Source organism: Triticum urartu, chromosome 6A (genome assembly GCF_056163025.1).
Source record: "Triticum urartu cultivar PI428250 chromosome 6A, HENAU_Tu73, whole genome shotgun sequence".
Classification (NCBI taxonomy): domain Eukaryota; kingdom Viridiplantae; phylum Streptophyta; class Magnoliopsida; order Poales; family Poaceae; genus Triticum; species Triticum urartu.
Genome location: NC_141878.1, coordinates 168,208,498 through 168,233,976, shown reverse-complemented (window position 1 = coordinate 168,233,976; position 25,479 = coordinate 168,208,498). Strand labels below are relative to the sequence as shown.

The 25,479-nt window shown below is 51.2% G+C and overlaps 1 protein-coding gene across 1 annotated transcript; it reads left to right on the top strand.

The window, feature by feature from the left end:
• The first annotated feature begins 22,108 nt into the window (after positions 1-22,108).
• Positions 22,109-23,008, top strand: LOC147964604 (uncharacterized). The gene is made up of 2 exons (XM_087530053.1): positions 22,109-22,225; positions 22,460-23,008. Exons 1-2 carry the CDS (start codon positions 22,109-22,111, stop codon positions 23,006-23,008), a joined length of 666 nt encoding a protein of 221 aa, XP_087386179.1.
• The last annotated feature ends 2,471 nt before the right edge of the window (positions 23,009-25,479 follow it).

The window sequence follows — 25,479 nt, the reverse complement described above, 5'->3', positions numbered from 1 at the left end:
TCACGGAGGATGACGTGCTAAAGTTGAGAGAGGCTAAGTTCTTGACCGGCGAAATTTCACATAGGTTGCCTGCTCAAGGGCAGGCCATTCCCAATCCCTAGCCCGGTGAGAGCGTGGTGTTCATGTCTCACTTCCTTCGGGGGTTAGGCTTCCCAATGGATCCCTTCGTGAGGGGGCTGCTATTTTATTACGGGCTGGAATTCCACGATTTAGCTCCGGAGTCCATCCTCCATATTTCCTCATTCATCGTCGTGTGTGAAGCGTTCCTCCATGTTACCCCTCACTTCGGATTATGGCTCAAGACCTTTAAAGTGGAGCCGAAGATGATCGAGGGACGGCACGCAGAGTGCGGAGGCGCTGTTATAAGTAATAATGCTGATGCTTCATGGCCCGAGGGCTCTTTTCAAGAGGAGCTCGGCTTGTGGCAACGAGAGTGGTTCTATATCACCGCTCCCAGGGGCACCAAGTGGATGGCGCCTCCTGCCTTACGCTCGGGTCCTCCACCACGACTAGCGTCATGGGTCAACAAAGGATTAGATTGGGGGTTATCCAAAGATGTGCCCTTGTTGCAGGGCCGCATTAGGGATCTCTTAGAAAGAGACCTTAGCCTGGTCAAGGTGACGCAGGTCATGCTGATTCGCCGAATATTACCCGGCAAACGTCGCTCCCTTCGCCTGTGGGAGTTTAATCTAGAGGGACCGCAAGCTCTCCAGCATTTCATGGGCGCAACGCCCGCGGAGATGTATAAACTGTTCTTCGGATCACAAGCAATGTGTACGGATTTGATAGAGGACGCAGGTCTAAGCTGCAATCGCCCGGATACTCAAGTAAGTAACCTTGTGCCCGGACCTGCTATCCGTATAATTGTCATAAACTTGCCCCTAAAAGAGATGTCCTTTTAAACAGGAGTGGATAGCGAAGGCAAAGCTGATCAGGTGTCCGGCTCCCCTTCCCGAAACCAGGCCGGATCCCGTGCTTGTCAGGATGTTGAAGATAATGCCTTTGGAGGGAAGTGAGGGGGAGGATAAGGAAACTATGGCCTCCTCGAAGGAGGCTGTTCCGAAGGGAGGAACCGACAATTCCTCTCCTAAGGGGAAGAAGAGGACTGCCTCTGAAAACCAGGAGGCTATAGCCTCCAAGCGGGGGGGGGGGGAATCCTCGTCAGAGGGTCCTATGCCAGGGGATTCCTCGGCTGAACTATGCCCTCAAGAGGACCAGCCCTCCAGCGAGCCGTAAGTGGAGAAAGATTTTCCTTTAGAGGGATGAGAGAAATCCTTGCTTTATATCTGAGAAGATTAACCGAATTTTCACCTTGTAGCTCGGACCTCAGCCCTTCTCAGCAGAGCTCGTCCTCGGGGGATCTTCTTCCGGAGATGATGGAGAGCGGGACGCCTCCCCCTGCCGTACCGCCTAGCGAGACGGGCGACCCTGAGGTGTCGTCGTGAAGGGTTTCTCCGAATCCGGCAGGGGCGGAAGATAGCTATGTGGCCCCCAAGGTTCTCCGCATCCGGCCTTCGAAAGAGGCCATAGGACAAGTCCGGCACCGTCTGGTGCTCGGCCGGAGGAGCTAAAGATTCTGCTGGGGCGAGCTTCTATCTCAGAGGAGCACCGTGCATTGATGGGCATGGTGATTGAAAGGATTTCATCCGCAGAAAGCGGATTGCATGAGGCCATCAGAAGTTTACTGACGGGTTTTGAGGTACGTTAGATAATGTACACTTTTGTCAGTTGCGCATAAGTAAGATGCGCCCTGTGTAGATAGTAGCCCCTGAGACTCTGTGCGTTGTCAAAATTGACGGCGTGCAGAGGATCATAATCCCAGGTCTTAAATGTCGCCTTTGTATATAGGTGGCGAATTGTCCGGAATCGAGCCGGATTGATGATTTTGCCGAACTAAAGCGGCAACTTGACCTGGCAGATGCCGACATCGCGCTTGTCAACAAGCGGCTTGATGAGGCTCATGGTATGTAATTCATCGGGCGGCATCTGGTAAGAGGAGCTTTATGCCAGTATCTTACAATGTGTGTGCTTGACGCAGATGGTGCGGCCGCCGTGGAGAGTCTTCGGGCGGAACTTGCCCGATCTAAGGAACGAGCCAGGAAAAGTGATGCGGCTGCCGAGAAAGCCCTTGAAGAACTGAGAGCCGAACAGGCTGCTCACTACCGAAGCAAGAAGGAGATGGTTGAGATGGCCATGAAGTTAAAGAGCGATGCTGACCGTTGCAAGCTTCTTGAGAAAGAAGACCGGGCGAGACAGACGGACTTAGAGAAGGCCGTTGCTGATGCCAAGGACGCTCGCTCTGCGATGAGAGCTGCAAAGGAGGAGCAGCATCAGGCCGGACAGATTGCGGCTGGAAAGCCCTTTATGCTGCGGACGAAGTTTTGTGATCCGAAGTTTGCTCCGTTGGACCGGATGTGGAGTGTGGAGGACACCTATCTGGATTTGGCAGCGAGTGTTGCTGATGCGACCGAACACTTTCGAGATCAAAAAGATCACGAAGTGGAAAAGCTTTTCTGGTCGCAGTTCCACAATCCAGAGCATCCACTGGCAATGGACGATCGCCTGGCTCAATGGGCCGAACTGAATAGGTTGTCCGGACTCGCCATGAAGTACGTCATGGGTCATCTATGGCCGGGGAGATCGGAGCTGAAGAGTTATTTCAGCTTGGTGCAGCAATTCCTTGACGCGGTGCCGCCTATCAATGCGATGAAGAGGTCAGCATGCATAGAGGGTGCACGGATGGCTCTTGCCCGTGTCAAGACATACTGGGCAGAGATGGAGACCACCGTTGTTGCATCCCGAGATTCGGACAAAAGCCGAGTACCCTCCGAGCACTATTTTCAGGAAGTCCTTGAAGGCGCTCGTGTAATAGAGACACAGTGCTCGAAGGATGCTATATTATGATAGCATATGTAATTATAAAGCAATATTTTGATAAATTGTAGTAGCCTTTTATACTTGTGCCTTCAAGTATTGGGAACACCTCCTGTGCGGCCGTTTTAAGATATATATATACAAAATCTGAAAGATGCAGTCGTTGGCTTCAGCCCCCATGCACATAGTGCGGGGGTGCTCGCAGAAGACGCATTTTCACACTTAATCCAACGTCTTGGTCCTACAAAGGAGGTGATAGCGCAGCGGGCTAGGCAACCGGACTATAATGCTTTAACACTTTCACTTAGCCATAGGAGCTTGACAATGGGACTATTTAGGTAGCCCCTGGTGGCGACTGCGCTCGCCCGAGTTCAGGGCGCGTATGTGCCTGGCCGGGAAACGGCCCTTCATTAAAGCGGCGGAATCCTATAGATTCCGGTAGGTCATCGAGTGGCTGACCAGTCTCACGCTACATCATGACAGTCAGTTTTCGGCTTTCTCTACTGAGGTGCTCGCCCGGCCTAACCGGGGCACAATCGCAGTAGTTCTCCTGGTGCTACCTTAGCCGATAGAGCGGAACGTAAGGTAGCCGAACTCAGGAGCCGGGAAACCCAACATTTGACCAAAGACATGATTCGGAGCTGATGCATATAATGCCAAAACTCGCGACGCCGAACACTCCCTAAGGTGTTCGGTCTTTATGAGTGCGGGCGAAACAACACCCTTTATTAAAAAGCCCCTAGTGTCCAGGTACGCGCAAAAATTCTGACGTGGCCACGTGCCAAGACGCCAGCCTCCTCCTTGGTTATATCAGAGAAAACCAGGGGATATATAGCAACAAGAGATAGTAAAAAAGGTTTACGCAGGGTCTTAATCTAAAAAGAATCCTTAGAACGGGTCCCTACTGCACGTCTGCGCCTGTGTCTCCGTTGTGCCGTATCCTGGACGGGCGCAGCACGATGGTCATCTGTAAAAAGAGAGTAACTAGGTTGAAAAAGGGGCGTGCTGAACAGAATTTATATTGAATAAACAAAGTGTAAGGTAAAATATGTGAAACCGAGCTTGATTGTCTCTTAGTTTACAGGTGCGGAGCCCCTAGAACAGGGGTGTGTGGCCGTTAAGCCTGCATCAATGATAATTTTGTACCGAACTCGTCTATCCGCGTCCATGGTCTTTAATGACCTGTTCAGATGTTTTTGGCCGGTGAAGCCATTTTATTGTGGGGCTGTCAAAGCGGCCGCACAGTCTTCCGCTTGGGGGAGGCACACTTCAATGCTTCCCCTTCAAAGAGATGATGCCTCGTGGACCAGGCATCTTAAGCGTTAGAGATGCGTAATGCGGTATTGCGTTAAAGCGGGCGAAAGCTTCGCGTCCCAGTAGTGCTTGATAGCAACTTGAGAATGGGACGATGTGGAAAGTTAGCTTTTCGCGGCGGAAGTTATCGGGGTAGCCGAATATAACTTCAAGCCGGAGAAAACCCATGCACCGGGTGTCCGGACCTGGCATTACCCCTTGAAAGGAGGTTTTGCTGTGACGAATTCTTGTTGGGTCTAACCCCATGTGGCGGATTGTGTCCTGATATATCAGGTTTAGACCGCTGCCGCCGTCCATTAGGACATTTGTAAATTGGAGTCCACCGATTATTGGATCGAGTACCAGGGCGGTCCAGCCTGCATTCCTGGTACTTCTAGAGTAATCCAGATGGTCAAAGATGATTGGTTTTGACAACCAGTGGCGAGACTCCTTTGGGATAGGTCGTGTGGCGCGTACCTTTATGGGCGCCGCGCGTTTTGTTATGTGAAGTAAGTTTACTGTTTTTACTTCTTGTGGGAAGTTCTTTTGTTTCCTTGTGTTCTGATTTTGGGGTTCGTCATCGTCTTCGCTTGGTATGTCGAGCCCCTTGTGTTCGGCATTGAGTCTGCGGGATTGTTTGAAGACTCAACAATCTCTGTGGGTATGGTTGGCAGGCTTCCCGGGAGTACTGTGTATTTGACATATCCTGTCCAGGATTTTGTTTAAGTTGGATGGATCATCCCTGTTATCCTGGAGGGGCGGCTTTGTCTGATTCTGTCATGAGCTTTTGAATCCGGCGTTGACTGTCGTGCTCTTCGGACTTTTTTCCTTAGTCCGGCGACGGTCCTTATTGCATCGCGGTTTTCTGTTTCCATCCCTAGTTTCGGATGTACTTGGGTCGCTGGTGCTACATCTTGCCAACCAGCTGTCCTCTCCTGCATAAAAGCGGGTCATGAGGCTTGTTAATGCGGCCATTATTCTTGGCTTTTCTTGGCCGAGGTGTCTGGCGAGCCATTCGTCTCGAACATTATGCCTGAAAGCTGCTAAGGCTTCGGCGTCCGGATAGTCGACTATCTGATTCTTTTGTGAGAAATCTATTCCAGAATTGCCGAGCTGATTCTTCGGGCTGTTGAGTTATGTGACTAAGATCGTCTGCATCCGGAGGGCGGACATAGGTCCCTTGAAAAATTGCTCGGAAAGCGTCCTCGAGTTCTTCCCAACTTCCGATTGTGTTTTCAGGAAGGCTTTTAAGCCAATGCCGGGCTGGCCCTTTGAGCTTGAGGGGTAAGTATTTTATGGCGTGGAGGTCATCTCCTATAGCCATATGTATGTGGAGGATATAATCCTCGATCCAGACTCCAGGGTCTGTTGTTCCATCATATGCCTCTATGTTTACGGGTTTGAATCCCTCTGGAAATTCATAATCCAGGACCTCATCGGTGAAACATAGGGGGTGTGCGACGCCCCTGTATTTGGGTGTGCCGGATTCTGATAATGGCTTTATTGCATTGCTTACGAGAGCTTGCTTTCTTGGCCCGTAAATGGACCTGGCTGGGCCATGATGCGAATCCTTAAGTGGGTCGCATGCCGGCTTAAGTGCGGTGCCGCTTGACGCTTTATGTTGGCCATGGGGTCGTCTATCCGACCGTGTGGCTTTCTTATTTTTTGAATGCGAGGTCTCTAAGGCCTCTTCGTCGAATTCAGGCAGTAGCTTTCTCTTCGAATAGCTTTTAGTGCGGCGACTGTCACCGTATTTATCTGTGGTATTGATTACTTTGCTCCATCTGATCCTGAGTGCATCTTCCGCAGTTTTTAGCTTCCGCTTCTGCTTTTTCAGGCTGCGTGTTGTTGCAACGAGCCTCTTGTGGAGGTTCTTCTGCTCCGTGGGTTTATCCGGCGTAAGGTCGTCCGGAGTGCCATTTTCACCGGGGAGGGATGTTCGGTTTCTCTATCCGTGTTGCCCTGTTCGGACGGTTTCTCTAAGGCCTGCTCGTCGTCTACCGGCTCATCCTGCTCTATGGCTGGGTCTTTATCGAGACGGGGCTTGGGTCGGTGTTTACGCCGACGCTTTGATTGTTTTTCGAGGGACCGGTCCCTCGTTCCATCCCCTTTTTCCTCGTTGTCGCTTCCTTTAGGGGTATCCACCATGTACACATCGTGAGATGAGGTGGCTGTCCAATGCCCTATGGGCGTTGGTTCATCTGCGTCTCCTGCATCGTCGTCCATGCTGTCGATGTCTGCGGAGTCGAAGTTGAGCACGTCGTTTAAATTGTCGACAATGGCTACCAAGTGGGTGGTGGGTGGGCTTTGTATTTCTTCATTGTCCGTATCCCATCCTTGCTGACCGTAGTCCGGCCAGGGCTCTCCGATAAAGAGAGAGACTTTAGAGAATTCAGGATGTCGCCGAAGGGCGAGTGCTGAAAGATGTCCACAACGGTGAACTCCATTATCGGCGCCCAATCGGATTCGATCGGCAGGGGTGCGAGGGGCTCGGAGTTCAGAGAGGAATCCGGCTCCTCGGAGTCACGGGCCGTGCGGAGCGCGGGGCTGGCGTTCGGCTCGATCGCCTTTGAGATCGCAGCCCCCGAGGTGATGTCCAACCGCTCATCCTCGATTGGCGCAATAGGCTCCGAATTAAGGGTCGGAACCGGTGTGTGTGCGGCCTCCAGGGCACTGTTCGGCGGCAGAGCTAGATCATGCCCCTCTAGACAGTGCGACGCGCTCGACTGTGGCTCGAATTCGTCGAAGATCAAATCCCCGCGGATGTCCGCCATGTAGTTTAAGCTTCCAAACCTGACCTGATGGCCAGGGGCGTAGCTTTCGATCTGCTCTAGGTGGCCAAGCGAATTGGCCCGCACTGCGAAGCCGCCGAAGACGAAGATCTATCCGGGGCGAAAAGTCTCGCCCTGGACTTCATCGTTATAGATGATCGAAGGAGCCATCGGGCCCAAAAGTGACGACACAGAGGAACTCTCAATGAAAGCACCAATGTCGGTGTCAAAACCGGTGGATCTCGGGTAGGGGGTCCCGAACTGTGCGTCTAGGCCGGATGGTAACAGGAGACAAGGGACACGAAGTTTTACCCAGGTTCGGGCCCTCTTGATGGAGGTAAAACCCTACGTCCTGCTTGATTAATATTGATGATATGGGTAGTACAAGAGTAGATCTACCACGAGATCAAGGAGGCTAAACCCTAGAAGCTAGCCTATGGTATGATTGTTGTATGATGAAGTTGTCCTACGGACTAAAACCCTCCGGTTTATATAGACACCATAGAGGGTTAGGGTTACACAAAGTCGGTTACAATGGTAGGAGATCTTGAATATCCATCGCCAAGCTTGCCTTCCACGCCAAGGAAAGTCCCATCCGGACACGGGACGAAGTCTTCAATCTTGTATCTTCATAGTCCTGGAGTCCGGCTGATGGTATAGTCCGGCCACCCGGACACCCCCTAATCCAGGACTCCCTCGGGGCCCACGAGGCAAGGGGACGCGCCCTAGGGCGGCGCCCTCCACCCTCGTGACCGCCTCATGGCTTTCTTGACGGAGGGTCCAAGTCTCCTGGATCTTATTTGTTGAGAAAATCACGTTCCCGAAGGTTTCATTCTATTTGGACTCCGTTTGATATTCCGTTTCTTCGAAACACTGAAATAGGCAAAAAAACAACAATTCTGGGCTGGGCCTCCGGTTAATAGGTTAGTCCCAAAAGTAATATAAAAGTTGGAAATAAAGCCCAATATAATCTAAAACAGTAGATAATATAGCATGGAGCAATCAAAAACTATAGATACGTTGGAGACGTATCAGTGATCAGCACATGATGCATCTTGAGCAATTGGCGTCAGAGGACGACCAATGATGATGAGTTCGCTGTTCGTGAGAACAGGTGATGATACCGGTTGGTGCTCGATCTGAGGAAGGACTTCATCATCATATGCATTGTCATCATGACCAATGTCTTCAGCTGTGATGGGGTCGACAGCTAGAATGTCTTCAGCTGCAGGAGCCTATGTGGTAGCAGGCTCATGAAGTACTAGCTGACGCTCTTGATTTGTGAAAGCAGGACGAGCAACTGAGATGGGCTCGACAACAATTGGCTCTGTGGCAGTAGCACGATTTTCCCGCGAAGACTTTATCTTCGACTTCTTGGTCGGTGGAGCATCATCGGTGGCATTCTTGTGTTTGCACTTCCTGGCTTCGGCCTCAGCTGCCCTTGTCTTCTTCGGTTCTGAAGCTACTGTGGGGACCTTAGGCTCCGAGCCTGTCATGCTGGCAGGGAAGACAATGTGAGGTGCTTCCTGCCCTGATGCTTCAGCTTGGGCCACAGCAGGCTTCTTTTTCTGTTTGGCAGCCATCTTGGGGTCGATGCCAGAATGCCCAAGAGCCTTGCGCTTTTCTGCCTCATTGTCAGCTTGAACACATTTCGCTGCGAAGTATTTCATGCACTCTCTTGAACCTTTTGCTTCCTCACGTTTCTTATGAAACTCCTCCTTGAGGTCATGCAGCATCTGCTTGAAGCTTTGAACATCAGCCACGCTGAGCTTGGCCATGTGCTTCTTGAATTGAGCCTTCTCATAGTCAATCTTGTTCTTCAGCTCGATGATCTTCTGAGCCAGAGACAGCTCATGAGCAATGGCTCCATAGAAGGTGACGCTGATATCAACTGGCAGTTGAAGATCATCAATGCTGAGGTTGGGGTTGTCAAACCACTCAAATATCCACATCAAAGAGGGGCAGATCATTGAAGATCTCCGCCTCTTGCTTGCTCTTTATCAGCAGCTCAAGAGCATCATCACCAAGATCTTCGTCGCCTGACAGATCAATGGCTTCATCTTCGTTTCTCAGAACGGCAGCTAGGGTTATTTCTTGCCCGGAACTTTTAATGGGCTTCTTCTTCTTGGGCTTCTCCGTCTTCTTGGAGACACGAGAAAGATCTTCAGACTGCACACTGGGGGGTGCAGTGGCCAATGGCTTCGCACGCGAAGCTTTTGGTGTGGCAGGGGGATTTGAAGCCTTTGTTTTCTTCTGCTTTTTCGGCTTCGGCGAAGCAGGCGCTTCATCAGAATCTGCGTCATCAGCAGAGTGCTCCACGGCTGCCCCTTGAGAAGCAATGTGAGTGAGGAGGCCTTCGAGGTTGTAGAAGGGCCCAATTGGTTCAGCATCACGAGTGCCATCAGCCCTTGGAGCAGATGGACCAGGGTTGAAGTCAAGTCCAAGTTCTTTCTTGTTCTTTGCAACAGAATCTTTGGCAAACTTATAGTTGCGCTTAAACAGATTGTCATCGCGACACTATAGCAAAGAGGATGGGTCAGCATTCTCGGGCTGTGGTCCTCGGACCATGCAAGGATACAAGCCTTGAGCAATGGCTTCGGACTTGGACTTGGGTTGAAGATTTTTATAGAGAATATCTCCCAACGGTCGCTTGATGGCATTCTTCTCTGCATACTCAGTAGTGACGAATCTATACTTGAACCATTCCTCTGCCCAATATCTTCGAATCCATTAGATTCGAGTCTTGCATTTGCCATAGGTTTCTTCAGGATCTGTCTTGTACATTTCATACAGATCAGGTGGCAAATCTTTGGATGTATTCCCACAACACTGTCTGCCGCCCTTTCTAGCTGTCTTCTTAGTGGCCATTAAGTTCAAACTGAATGGCTTCAGAACTGTCAAAGGCTTCCGTCTGCTGGTCAGACAAGAACTGGCTTCAGGAGAATTGATGTGAGGCTGTAAGAATTCTACAAATGAATGCAGACTATGAGAACCAAGGGATTCTCCCACGGACATGTACCTATGACAGCATTAGAGGTGCGAGGGAAGGGAAGAGGTCATATGCATTCTCAGAAGATTTTGAAGATAAATCAGTTTAAAGACATTGACCTCATAGCGCGAAGACATTCACTTATATGGTGAGAGTTGGTTCCAGATTTGTACGAATCCAAGAATAAGTACAAGTGAGGAATCTAACTAGTTGTGAAGCATAAGTGAATATACTAGGTATGATATGAGATTCAGAACAAGATAGATCCAGATATGGAAGTTAAGAAACCACTTTTGGTGAAAGTAGATGGATCTGATGGATCAAAAAGGCACTAAAAGTAAGATTTAATTACCGCACGAAGAACTGCTAGACGAAGTTGAGAGGGAGGCCGAGCAGTTCAATCTCCCATGCCCTAACTTGGCAACGGAAGACACCTACGGCGGCGGCGGAGAGGACAAGGTCCGCGGCTGGCGTGAGGACGGTGTCGAAGAGGTCGCGGCAGCTAAGCACTTCTTCTCCGGCGTCGACGCGAGCTAGCGAGGCGCTAGGGTTTGTGCGAGGTGGCGAGGTGGAAGAGGATATTGTGACCGCGGTGAGTTGAGAATTTATAAGGAAAGGGACAGCACAGCGCAATTACGCAGGTGCCCTTGGTGGTTCACATCTAAAGGACACGAGGCAAACATGCAACACATTGGAAGTTGTTCCATGTACCCACGCACGTCTGGACTGTCGGGTGGTCGTTCCGGCTTCTCTGGGTTTCAGGCAGTAAAGATATAGCATTAAAACAGATTCAACTTTTGTCTCTTTATCTTCTGGTGACAAGGACGTAGAGAAGACATTCAACAGATTCAATAGAATGCATATGATTTGGATAGATGGAATTCGAGGTAGAAGCACAGAGGGGGTTAGGGTCCGATCACATTCACTTAGATCAAAAGAATCAAGCATGAAGACATAGCTATAAGTGAATGATGTAGAGGACAGAACACAACTATATGTATATATCTGAATAAGACCAAATCAACATTGTGAAGATAAACATGAAGTTAAAACAATGTAGAAGACAAACCAAATGCGAAGCCTTTGCAAATGTGACGCCAAATGAAACACTTCAAACAAAGGTTTTGTGGTGGCGTTACCCACCTTATAGGAAGTATTAGACCCAGACACGACGCACAATTATCGTGGCGCTTCGAAGTCAAATTCCACGTTAATGTATTCACACTTAGAGTGTATGTCTTCATTGATTGAAGATATACGTTACTTAGTGTGTTGCACATCTAAGTCAGCAACATGCATAAGTGTTAGGATGTGTGTCCAATTACAGGACATTTGAGGATTCTAAGATATTTAGCTCACACCGCAACTTGCAAAACCTTTTCTCATCCAAGGGCTTTGTGAAGATATCTGCCAATTGCTCTTCGGTGTTGACATGTATGATATCAATATCTTCCTTCATGACGTGATCTTTGATAAAGTGATGACGAATTTCAATGTGCTTTGTCTTCGAGTGCTGAACTGGGTTGTTGGCAATCTTGATGGCGCTTTCATTATCGCTGTAGAGTGGCACTTGCTTTAGATGGATACCATAGTCCTTGAGAGTTTGCTTCATTGACAGAAGCTGAGTGCAGCAAGATCCAGCAGCAATGTATTCAGATTCAGTAGTGGAGAGAGACACACAGTTCTGCTTCTTTGAAGACCAACAGACAAGTGATCGTCCCAGAAAGTGACATGTGCCTGATGTAGACTTGCGATCAACCTTGTCACCAGCATAATCAGCATCTGAGAATCCAACTAGATCAAACTCTGAGCCCTTTGGATACCATAATCCTAGCATTGGGGTCTAAGCCAGATATCGAAGAATTCGCTTCACAGCTAAGTGATGTGATTCCTTTGGTGCCGCTTGGAATCGGGCACACATGCAAACACTAAGCATTGTATCTGGCCTAGATGCACATAAATAAATTAAAGAACCAATCATGGAATAGTATACCTTTTGATCGAACTCTTTACCATTGGCGTTGGGACTCAGATGACTTTTTTGGTTGGCATTGGCGTCATGTATCCTTTGCAATCTTGCATTCCAAACTTCTTCAGGCAATCTTTGAGATATTTCTCTTGAGGTATGAAGATGTCGTTGCTCTACTGACGGATTTGAAGACCAAGGAAGAACTTCAGCTCACCCATCATGGACATCTGATATTGCTCTTGCATCATGTGTCCAAACTCATCACTGTATCTCTTGTCAGTGCAGCCAAAGATAATGTCATCCATATAGATTTTGCACACAAACAGTTCTCCGTCATATGTCTTCGTGAAGAGTGTAGGATCTAGAGAACCAGGTTTAAAGCCTTTGCTCTTCAGGAAGTCTTTGAGTGTGTCATACCAAGCACGAGGGGCTTGTTTAAGGCCATACAGTGCCTTGTTGAGCTTGTATACCATATCAGGATGTTTTGGATCTTCAAAGCCGGGTGGTTGTGCAACATACACTTCTTCTTAATCTTGCCATTGAGAAAGGCACACTTCACATCCATTTGATACAAAAGGATGTTGTGATGGTTGGCATAGGCTAGTAGTATGCGAATGGCTTCAAGCCTAGCCACGGGAGAAAATGTTTCATCGAAGTCAATCCCTTCAACTTGAGTGTATCCTTGAGCAACGAGATGAGCCTTGTTTCTGACAACTTGACCATGCTCATCTTGTTTGTTGTGATAGATCCATTTGGTGCCTATGATATTGTGCTTGCGAGGGTCAGGACGCTTGACCAATTCCCACACATTGTTCAGCTTGAACTGTTGAAGCTCTTCTTGCATAGCTTGAATCCATTCAGGTTCCATGAAGGCTTCAGCAACTTTCTTGTGTTCAGATATTGAGACAAATGCAAAGTGCCCATAGAAATTTGCTAGCTGTGTTGCCCTTGAATGAGTGAGTGGACCAGGTGCATTAATGCTATCAATTATCTTCTCAATATGTACTTCATTTGCAACACGAGGATGAACCGGACAAAGATTTTGCTCTTGTTGATCATTGTCTTCATTTTGAGTATTGACTTCAGGCTGAGCATTGTCTTCAGGTTGACTAGGCGCAGAAATGATGAGTTCTTCTTCAGCCTGAGCTTCTGAAGGTATGATTTCTCCAGTTCCCATTAGCTTAATCGATTCACTAGGAGGGACTTCATCTAGCACATTTGGCAGGTGCTCTCTTTGCGAGCCGTTAGTCTCATCGAACCGCACGTCCACAGTTTCAACCACTTTATAGTGAAAGAGGCTGAAGACTCTGTAGGAGTGCGAATCCTTTCCATAACCAAGCATAAAACCTTCATGTACTTTCGGTGCAAATTTTGAAGTGTGATGTGGATCCTTGATCCAACACTTAGCACCAAATACTCTGAAGTAGCTTACGTTTGGCTTCTTACCAGTCAGGAGCTCATAGGATGTCTTCTTCAGAAGCTTGTGAAGATAAACATGGTTGATTACATGGGATGCAGTATCAATAGCTTTAGGCTAGAACTTCCTTGGAGTCTTGTACTCATCAAGCATCGTTCGAGCCATCTCAATAAGTGTTCTGTTCTTGCGCTCCATGATGCCATTCTGCTGAGGTGTGTATGGAGCAGAGAACTCATGAGTGATGCCTAATGTATCAAGGTAAAGGTCGAGGCTGGTGTTCTTGAACTCTGTGTTGTTGTCACTTCTGATGTGCTTGATCTTGATGCCATAGTTCGTCATGGCACGATTGGCGAAACGTCTGAAGACATCCTGCACTTCATTCTTGTAGAGGATTATATGCACCCATGTATATCTTAAATAATCATCAACAATGACGAAGCCATAGAGGCAAGCAGTGGTAGTAAGAGTAGAGTAGTGAGTAGGGCCAAATAAGTCCATGTGAAGCAGCTTGAAGGGTTGAGATGTCGGCATGATTGTCTTCGAGGGATGCTTGGCCCTTGTCATCTTTCCAGCTTCGCATGCACCACACAGATGATCCTTCTTGAACTTGACGCCCTCGATGCCTACGACAAGTTTCTTCTTTGCGAGTGTGCACAAGTTCCTCATGCCAGCATGCCCTAGCCTCTGATGCCAGAGCCAGCACTCTGAAGCTTTTGCTAGAAGACATACGGCCAACCGTGGTCCTGCTGAGAAATCTACCATATACAGATCATCTTTCCGATACCCTTCAAAGACTACAGACTTGTCAGATTCCATTAGAACAAGGCAACGATATTTTCCAAATATTACAATCATGTTCAAATCACAAAGCATTGAGACAGACATTAAGTTGAAACCAAGGGATTCAACAAGCATCACTTTATCCATGTGCTGATCCTTTGAGATTGCAACTCTACCTAGACCCAATACCTTGCTTTTACCAGTGTCAGCAAATGTGATGTGACTCTTGTCAAATGGACGTAAGGTTGAGTCCATGAGAAGACTTCGATCACTAGTCATGTGATTAGTGCATCCACTGTCCATAATCCATTCTGAAGCATGTGGTGTCATACCCTACAGTGCAGTTGGGGGGATAGGCTTCACCAAGGGTATTGTGAAGCATAAACATTTGTCAGACAAGCGGATTATGAAAGCTCGGATCAAGGTTAGGACTGATAGGATGATTGGCAAGCGATTCAGGAACAAAATACATAGTAAGACCATTTGGGCATTTTATCTTGCGCCCCACAAGATGTTTTAGGTCCCCAGCATAAACATCAGATGCCTTTGATTTCCGGCTGGAGATCTTTCCCTGCAAAAGAGAGTTTAGTTTTCTTAACCACCCACGTTTTCAGGGGTGGCTTCGAAGCAATGAGTCTAAGTGCAGCATCTGAGAACTTTGGCTTTGGAGCCCTAGCAAATAGCCTTGCAGGAGGTGAATAATACTCATATGAATAAGCAGAATAGTCCTTAGTCTTATGAACATAGTGGTTTGATGAAACACGCTCATATTCATTAGTCTGAGTATGATTTCCCTACAAAACATTGGCGTTAGGGTGACTCTTGTGAGTCCTCTGTCTGTATGAAGCCTTTGGACCATATGAAGCTTTTGGTCTGGGGTTTGTCTTCTTCCCAGATGGTGTCATGATGACATTCACAGGAAGATTCTCAAGGCAACTTTTGGGTACCCAGATCTTCTTCATAGGTGGCCCATTCCTACAGTTAGTACCAATATACCTGGCAAACACTTCACCATTCTGATTCTTAAACAATTTATAGTTTGCATCAAAGGATTCATCAATGATAATCGGGTTAGCACAAGTGAAGCCAGATAAGGTGGATGGATCCACTGAAGGTCCCTTTGCAGCAACCCATGTGGTTTTGGGGTACTACTCAGGCTTCCAATAAGAACCATCAACATTCATTTTCCTCTCGAACCCAACACCCTCTTTCCTAGGGTTTCGATTTAGAATCTGATTTTTGAGGACATCACATAGTGTCTGATGCCCTTTGAGACTTTTGTACATCCCTGTCTCAAGCAATGTCTTCAACCTGGCATTTTCATCAGCAATAGTAGTGGTATCCTCAGCAGAGGGGTTAGTTACCACATCAGCAGCTGAAGATATTGCAACAGCAGTAGCAGTAGAACATTCAGCAACAGAGGTAGCGTTATCACGCTCAAGGCATTTTAGACATGGTGGTTCGAATCCTTCCTGAGCGGGACTGATCTGTTGAGCGCGAAGTGACTCATTTTCTTTTTGAAGATTTTCATGAGCCTCTCTCAATTTCTCAAGTTCTTGCTTCCTTTGAAGATAATCTTAGGAAAGCTTTTCATGAGTTGTTGAGAGCGTTTCATGACGACTTTCAAGTTCCTCGTACTTAACATGAAGATTTTTTATGTCTTCAATTAAGGACTGAGATCGGGTCATTTCCGCGTCCAATAGGTCATCGCTTTTGTCTAGCAATTTTTGAATATGTTCCATAGCTTTCTGTTGTTCAGTTGCAATTTTAGCAAGTGTTTTGTAGCTAGGTTTGGATTCACAATCAGAGTCATCTTCACTTGATGTTTGAAATTAAGCATCGCGTGAGTTTACCTTGGCACCACGTGCCATGAAGCAGTAGGTGGGGGCAGCGTCGTCCTTGTCATTAGCATCAGCATTGGTAACGGAGCCATTGTCTTCAGTGTTGAAGATGGACTTGGCAACATAAGCTGTGGCTAGCGCCTGACTTGCAACGCCAGAGTCGTACTCCTCCTCAAACTCCACTTCTGCCTCCTCAGAAGTAGACTCCTCCTCCGAATCCATCTCCTTGCCAACAAAAGCATGAGCCTTGCCAAATGAGCTCTTCTTGTGTGATGAAGACTTGGAAGAAGACTTTGAGGACTTCTTCTTCTTCTTGTCATCAGAATCATATTCCTTGCTCTTCTTCTTGTTGTTGTTCTCATTGTCCCGCTGAGGACACTCAGAGATGTAGTGACCAGGTTTCTTGCACTTGTGGCATGTTCTCTTCTTGTGGTCATGAGCAGAAGCTTCATCATTTCTCGAGCTGGATCTTGAAGACTTTCTGAAGCCTTTCTTCTTGGAGAATTTCTGGAACTTCTTCACAAGCATAGCAAGCTCCTTTCCAATGTCTTCAGGATCCCCAGAACTGCAGTCAGATTCTTCTTCAGATGAGGAAACAGCCTTTGCCTTCAAAGCGCGAGTATGTCCATAGCTAGGACCATAGATATCTCTTTTCTCAGATAACTAGAACTCATGTGTGTTGAGCCTCTCAAGTATGTCAGACGGTGTCGGCGTTTTGGGAATGGGGGTCCCCAGACTTGCCTGCCTGCGGCCCATGGCGTGGCTCTGCGAGCGGGCCCGTATGGCCCATCTTCACCAACAAGCATTCGAGACCCTCGCGAGGGGCCAAGCCTCACAAAGCGGACGACACATGACCTCCTCGGGAGCGGCCTCACCAGGCTGGCTCGTGAGGGGCGGAGAGATCAAGGCAAGGCAAACCTCGCGAGGTTCCAATGACGCAAGCCATGACGATCGAGACCAGGCGGGTGCCAGTGCACAGTGTCCTTGCTTCCTCTTTGGTGCTAAGGAGGCAAGCGCAGGCAAGGAGTACCGAGGCGTCAAGCAAAGGTTTCCATATCGGTGCAATGAGACCAAGACCAGCAGGACGGCAAGACGGAGGTCATCGTGGAGCCCAAGCCAGTGTCACCACTAGAGCCTTTCGCAGGCGAAGACTACTTTTGTCAGGATAAGCTATACTAGTTGTCCCCTTTCAAATTGGTTGTTGTGGCATCCCTTCCCGCTCAATATTTGGGAAGAGGACCAGGGCCTCTATAAATAGGACTAGCCACCACAGTAGGAGGCGGCTCAAACTGATCTTGAGCAATCCTCACCCACACACCAGCTCACCGAGCACAAGAACACCTCACCTCAGGAGGCTGTTCTTCCCCTTGTACTGTTCATCCTCAGCCCGAGAGGCAATTCACCACACTACACTGGAGTAGGGTATTACACCACAATGGTGGCCCGAACCAGTATAAATCTTGTGTCTCTTCTGTTGCGAGTTCGTCGAGCCAAGCTTAGAGATCCCGGTGAGGCTGAGGGCGTGATTTGGTAGGGGGAGATCTTCGCGCGCACCCAAGTGTTCGAACCTTGAGGGTTTTGCCGGAATCCGAAATCCGACATTTGGCGCGCCAGGTAGGGGTGCGCCGGAGCTTTCCTTCCGACAATATGTGCTTCGCCGCCACCGCGCTCCACCCACATGGCAAGCGCAGTGCTTTCCGCTCCGACGATCGATGCTAGCGACGGGGCCAGGGGGCTCCGAGCCTTGTCCCCCGCCTTATGACAGGTGCAGTGGCCGCCCAAGTTCAAGCCGGAGATGCCACCGCGCTACGACGGCACGGCGGATCCGGTGGCTTTCCTGCTGGCGTACGAGGAGGCCGTCCTCAAAGCTGGGGGCGACGACAGGGTCATGGCTAACTGGCTTCCCATGGCCCTTGCGGGCGCACCGCGTGCCTGGCTGCTCACCCTCCCAGGATCTTGCGTGGCGTCTTGGGAGGAGTTGCGCGACCTCTTCACTGCACGCTTCGCAGTGCCGGCACCCCACGCTGTGGCGGCCCTCCTCGGTGGCTCGCAAGCGCCACCCTCAGACCGTCACATCAAGCCGTTCCTTCGCCAGATCGGTGCCACTTCCAAACGCCCGGGGGCTCTCCCGGGCTGGGCCGCGCCCGAGGCCGACCTCACCTTCGACTCAGGGGATCATCCCGTCTCCACCGCTGGCTCGGGTATGCTCCCAATTCTTTGCACGCCCACCATCTGCAACGTGTCCGTCACGAAGACCCTCATCAACGGCGGCGCCGGCCTCAACTTGCTCTCCGTGGAGGCCTTCAGCCTTCTTCACATACCACTCGAGCGGCTCCGCCTTAGCAAGCCTTTCTCAGGAGTTGGCGGTGGCACCGCCCACTCCCTGGGACAGATCCGCCTTCCTGTCTCCTTCGGCACGCGCGACAACTACCACACCGAGCTGGTGGACTTCGACATCGCCCGCATTGGCCTCCCGTACAACGTCATCCTCGGGTACCCGGCCCTGTCTCAGTTCATGGCGGCGACCCATCCGGCCTACAACCTCATGAAGATACCCGGGAGCAAGGGTGTCCTCACAGTAGTTGGGGACACCAAGGAAGCCCTGATGACGCTCAAGCTTGCCCTCAAGGCCGCTGCGACGGCGCAGCCCGCCGACGCGGACACCTCCAAGGCCAAGGAAGCCGCACCAACCAAGAAGAAGCAGTTGTTCACTCAAGACATGGCGGAAACCAAGCAGGTGCTGGTCAAGGAGGACGGGTCCTCGGGGGCAACCTTTACCATAGGCGCCAACCTCGAGCCCAATCAGGAGGAGGCGTTGGTGAAGTTCTTGCGCGCGAACAAGGAAGTGTTTGCTTGGGAACCCAATCAGCTGGTAGGGGTCCCAAGAGGGGTGATAGAGCACCACCTGAAGGTGTGCCCCAGTGTGCGCCCCGTAAAGCAGAGGCTGAGGCGGCAGTCCATGGAGAAGCAAGCTTTCATCGTCCAAGAGACCCGCAAGTTGGAGGCTGCGGGTGTCATTCGTGAGGTTTGATACACCGAGTGGCTAGCGAACCCCGTCGTCGTGCCAAAGAAGGGCGGGAAGGAGCGCATGTGCGTTGACTTCACCAACCTCAACAAGGCCTGCCCCCAAGATCCGTTCCTGCTTCCACGCATCGACCAGATCATCGACTCCACCACCGAGTGTGACTTGCTGTGCTTCCTGGATGCGTTTTTAGGATATCACCAGATCAAGATGGTGGTAGAAGATGTGGAGAAGATAGCCTTCCTGACCCCGTGTGGGGTGTACTGCTACACTTGCATGCCGTTCGGGCTGTGCAACGCAGGTGCAACCTTCCAACGACAGATGCACATCACCTTGGGTCGGCAGCTCGGGAGAAACGCTGAAGCTTACATCGACGACATCATGGTGAAGTCTCGGGAGGCGAGAACTTTGATTCCGGACCTGGAGGAAACCTCCGCGAGCCTCCGCCGGGTGGACTTGTGACTCAACCCGGAGAAGTGCGTGTTTGGCGTCCCTTCCGGCAAGCTACTGGGCTTCCTCGTGTCCCACAGGGGATCGAGGCCAACCCAGAGAAGGTCAAGGCCATCGAAGACATGAGTCCACCGCAAACCCTCAAGGAAATGCAGAAGCTTGCTGGACGGCTGACTGTGTTGGGACGCTTCATTTCCAAGCTAGGAGAGTGCACCCTACCCTTCTTCAAGCTAATGAAGAAGAAGGGCACATTCGAGTGGACCCCGGAGGCCGACAAAGCATTTCAAGACCTCAAGAGACACCTCCGAGACCGGCCCCCCAGTGATGGTAGCGCCATGACCCCTCGAGCCCTTGGTGCTCTACCTATCTTCCACACCCCACTCTGCCAGCGCAGCGCTGGTGGCCCTCAGAGAAGCGTGCCAGGTCAAGGGCCCGCCAAGTGAAACCTCCAGGCCGAACGAAGCGGCGCGGCACCAAGACGAAGCTCCTGAAGCAGTGGCTGCTTCGACACACCACCAAGCCCCTGAAGCCGAAGACCCCAAAGGGACACCTCAACCCCCGAAAGCCAAAGACTCCGTCAGCTCTCCCGCCCTCGTCAAGCACCTAGTGTACTTCGTCAGCACAGTGATGCGGGATGCGAGGGCACGATACCCCATGCCTCAGAAGATCCTACTCGCGCTCCTGGTGGCCTCGTGCAAGCTGCACCACTACTTCCAGGGTCACCCCATCAAGGTCGTCTTGGCTTACCCGCTGGAAAGAGTGCTCAGGAGCCCCAATGCTGCCGGGCGAGTCGCTGCATGGAACATCGAGCTGCAAGCATTTGACTTGGAGTTCAGCACGACTAGGTGTTGGGTTTCGTAGTAATTTCAAAAAAATTCCTACGCACACGCAAGATCATGGTGATGTATAGCAACGAGAGGGGAGAGTGTGATCTACGTACCCTTGTAGATCGACAACGGAAGCGTTAACTTGGTTGATGTAGTCGTACGTCTTCACGGCCCGACCGATCAAGCACCGAAACTACGGCACCTCCGAGTTCTAGCACACGTTCAGCTCGATGACGATCCCCGGACTCCGATCCAGCAAAGTGTCGGGGAAGAGTTCCGTCAGCACAACAGCGTGGTGACGATCTTGATGTACTACCGTCGCAGGGCTTCGCCTAAGCACCGCTACAATATTATCGAGGACTATGGTGGAAGGGGGCACCGCACACGGCTAAGAATATGATCACGTGGATCAACTTGTGTCTCTAGGGGTGCCCCTTGTCTCCGTATATAAAGGCTCAAAGGAGGGGGGCCGGTCGGCCATCATAGGGCGCGCCAGGAGGAGTCCTACTCCCTCCGGGAGTAGGACTCCCCCCTTTCCTAGTTGGAATAGGATTCGTGAAGGGGGGAAAGAGAGAGAGAAGGAAGGGGGGCGCCGGCCCCCTCTCTCCTTGTCCTATTCGGACTAAGGGGCGAGGGGCGCGCGGCCCATCCCTGGCCACCTCTCCTATCTCCCACTAAGGCCCACTAAGGCCCATATACCTCCCGGGGGGTTCTGGTAACCTCCCGGTAATCCGGTAAAATCCCGATTTCACCCGGAACGCTTCCGATATCCAAATATAGGCTTCCAATACATCAATATTTATGTCTCGACCATTTCGAGACTCCTCGTCATGTCCGTGATCACATCCGGGACTCCGAACAAACTTTGGTACATCAAAATGCATAAACTCATAATATAACTGTCATCGTAACCTTAAGCGTGCGGACCCTACGGGTTCGAGAACAATGTAGACATGACCGAGACACGTCTCCGGTCAATAACCAATAGCGGAACCTAGATGCTCATATTGGCTCCTACATATTCTACGAAGATCTTTTATCGGTCAGACCGCATAACAACATACGTTGTTCCCTTTGTCATCGGTATGTTACTTGCCCGAGATTCGATCGTCGGTATCCAATACCTAGTTCAATCTCGTTACCGGCAAGTCTCTTTACTCGTTCCGTAATACATCATCCTGCAACTAACTCATTAGTTGCAATGCTTGCAAGGCTTAAGTGATGTGCATTACCGAGAGGGCCCAGAGATACCTCTCCGGCAATCGGAATGACAAATCCTAATCTCGAAATATGCCAACCCAACATGTACCTTTGGAGACACCTGTAGAGCTCCTTTATAATCACCCAGTTATGTTGTGACGTTTGGTAGCACACAAAGTGTTCCTCCAGCAAACGGGAGTTGCATAATCTCATAGTCATAGGAACATGTATAAGTCATGAAGAAAGCAATAGCAACATACTAAACGATCGGGTGCTAAGCTAACGGAATGGGTCATGTCAATCAGATCATTCAACTAATGATGTGATCCCGTTAATCAAATGACAACTCTTTGTCCATGGTTAGGAAACATAACCATCTTTGATTAACGAGCTAGTCAAGTAGAGGCATACTAGTGACACTCTGTTTGTCTATGTATTCCCACATGTATTATGTTTCCGGTTAATACAATTCTAGCATGAATAATAAACATTTATCATGATATAAGGAAATAAATAATAACTTTATTATTGCCTCCAGGGCATATTTCCTTCACTAGGGTCATCAAGGGGGCTACGCTCGTAGACTTTGTGGCGGAATGGACCGACGCCCTAGAGCTCGAAGCAGGTGAGAACCAATCCCTATCTCCAGGGAGCGAAGCGCCGGACGGCTAGGTCATGTACTTCGATGGTGCATTCTCATGCCAGGGCGCGGGGGCTGGAGCGGTGCTCATCTCACCCACCCAGGACAAGCTGTACTACGCCATGCAGCTCTACTTTCAGCAGGGCGAGAAGGTCTCCAACAACATTGCAGAGTATGAAGGCCTAATAGCCGGCCTGTAGGCTGTGGCGGCCCTGGGGGTGAAGCGTCTCACCATCAGGGGCGACTTGCAGCTCCTCGTCAACTTCTCCAACAAGGTATACGAGCCGAAGGACTCACACATGGAGGCATACCTCGTGGAGGTGCGCAAGATGGAGAAGCAGTTCCTGGGCCTGGAGTTGCAGCACGTGCCCCGTGGCACCAACAAGGAAGCCGACGACATCGCCAGAAGGGCATCCAAGCGACAGCCCCAAGAGCATGGCGTCTTCAAGGAGTGGCTCTTCAAGCCATCGGCAACACTGCCGCTCTCAAGAGCAGCACTACCTCGGGAGGAGATCCCTCAACCACCTACCTCAGGAGCCCCGGCCTGCGGCCCGACCTTGGGAGCGCGCTTGCTCTTGGCGCTCAAACCTCAGGAGGGGTGCTGGATCAAGGAATTCAAGGAATACCTTGTGAAAGGGACTCTGCCGGAAGAGGAGGAGGACATGGAGCATGTGGCCCAACAAGCCACGGCGTACTGCATCCGGGACGGTGAGTTATACAGGAAGCGGCCAAATGATGTTTCCCTGCATTGCATCTCCAAGGAGCAAGGAAGAGAGCTGTTGGCCGACATACACAGCGGGGACTATGGGCACCACTCGTCGTCACGAACCCTCGTCCGCAAGGTGTTTCGCAGTGGATTCTACTGGCCCACGGCACTCAACGACGCGACTGAGCTGGTGAGGTCCTGCGAGGCATGCCAGTTCCACGCCAAGTAGATTCATCAGCCGGCTCAGGGCCTCCAGACCATCCCACTCATGGCCATTCGCGGTCTGGGGGTTGGATATCTTGGGCCCGTTCCCTTGAGCGCCCGGGGGCTACCGATACCTCTACGTTGCCATCGACAAGTTCACCAAGTGGGCGGAGGTGGAAGCCGTCCGAACCATCCCAGCTGGCTCTGCGGTCAAGTTCATCAAGGGTCTCGTGATCCGCTTTGGGGTCCCCAACCGCATCATCACCGATAATGGCTCGCAGTTCACCAGTAATCTCTTCAAAACATATTGTGCTAACCTTGGAACACAGATCTTCTACGCTTCAGTGGTGCACCCCCAAAGCAATGGTCAAGCCGAACGCGCCAACGCGGAGGTCCTGAGAGGCCTCAAGACCAGGACCTTCAAGAAGAAGCTCGAAGCCTACGGCAGGGGCTGGCACGACGAGCTCCAGTCTGTGTTGTGGTCCATCCGCACCACCTCCACCAAGACAATGGGCGAGACCCCATTCTTCCCCGTCTACGGAGCAAAAGCGGTTCTCCCTCACGAGGTCAAGCATCGCTCCGCATGGGTCCTGGCATTTGACGAGATGCAGCAGGATGCCACGCGGGGGATGGACCTCGTGCTGGGGGAGGAACACCGCCATGAAGCTGCACTGCGGGCGGCAAGATATCAGCAGGCGCTGCAGCATACCACTGTCGCAGCGTCCGCTCCAGGACGCTCGAGGTGTGTGACCTCATCCTGAGGTGGGTGCTCTGCAGGGAAGGGTTGCATAAGCTCTCACCCATGTGGGAGGGCCCGTTCAAGGTCGTCCATGTCTCCAGGCCTGGCGCCGCATGCCTGGAGACGCAGGACGGGGTAACCATCCATCCAGAACGCCTGGAACATCCAGCACCTCCGGAAGTTCTACCCATGAAGAAAGGCCCAGCGCCTGTGAAGAAGGCCCAGTGCCTGTGAAGGTCTCCGCTCGTGACACTCTCACGTAATAATGAGTGGGGATGTACACGCCCCGGAGTCTCAGGAGTGCCGCCCTCGGGCCTTGGGGGCTCCCTCCCACGTCCTAGTGGCAGCACTTAGCTCCGCGCTGGTGAGAAGCCATGAAGACTAGACTAGGTGCCGGACGCGGCTTTTCATTTGCTTTCCGCAGTTGGCTCGCCCCTCTTTAATTGAAGTTTGCTTCTGGTGTTCTTTACTGATTTGGTTCCGTCGCTCTCTTCCTTTGTTTCCGTCTTCAATTTAGCCTATACTCTCTCTTGCATACCTCGCGAGGGGGCTGGACAGGTGCCCTCATGAGCGTTTTTCCTTTTTCTGCTTTTTGCGAGGCACCCTCGTTCGAGCTCGCAAGCTGGTGCACCTCTCCTAATCCGTGCCCCTCAGGTACCATGATACGAAGCGCTGGGTCAAGTCCAGCGGCGCCTGCGACCAAGGCTTGGGTAAACGACAAGCCTCCTAACGAGTTTTTTGCAGTTCCTAAGCGCCTACCAGGCCAAGGAGGCCTCGACAGGCACCAGGAAGCAAGCACCTCGCAAAGAGGAGACTACTCCGAACACGTCAAGCTAAGTTATCTCTACATAAAACGACGATGTTGCGACACAGCACAGGAACGATAAACATAGCATAATAACTGAGAAATCATAGTTCGTTGCATGCCCCTCCGGGGCCACATACTGGTTTCTTTCTTAATACAAGAAGGAAAGGAAGAAAGAAATAAAAGCGGCGCGTGCCCCCATAGTGGTCCGCGAGGGCGGGCTCTTGGCGCCGTCCCGAGCTCAACCGGACCCCTCCTCGTGCTTCACGGAGGCGCGGCAACGAGACGACCCGCTGTCGCCTTCGAAGCGGGCATGGCAGCGTGGTGGCTGGTCGTAACCACCGCTGCTGGAGCTGTCACCGGAGGAAGAACCATCGTAGTTGGACGAGACGTGGTTGGCACCAAGGGCGGGTTCGCCTTCATCCTCGTCGCGACCATCGACAAGGCCGAGCACCTCGTCGTCATCGTTGACCTCGGGGCAGCACCCGGCGCGGTGATCATCTTCCCCGAACACCCTCACATAGAGGGTCGCATCGCCGTCGTACTTGAAATGGAGGGTGCACCACCTGCCCAGGCCGCGCGCGTGGGCAAACATCTGCCAGCCACGGGCCAGGGCTATGTTGCCTGCGACGGAGACCTCAACCACAACCCAGGAAGCCCTACTGCAGCAGTCGTCCGCCTGCAGCCAGAGCCCGCTTGGACCTGCAGCCGACAGCTCGACGGCGAAGAAGCGCGGGAGCTGAAGCCAGTTGCCGGCCGGGTCCTCTGACCAGATGACGAACTCCGGCAGCACCTCCGCCGAGTGGAAGCGCGGCCGGCCACGCGACCACGGCACGTCTCCCTTCACCGACAGGGCTGCCACGACCGGGGCGACCCCCACACCGCGAAGCGGCACCGTCGCGGCTGCGGGGGGCCATGGTGGGGGTCACGGTGTGCTTGCGGGGACGGCCGC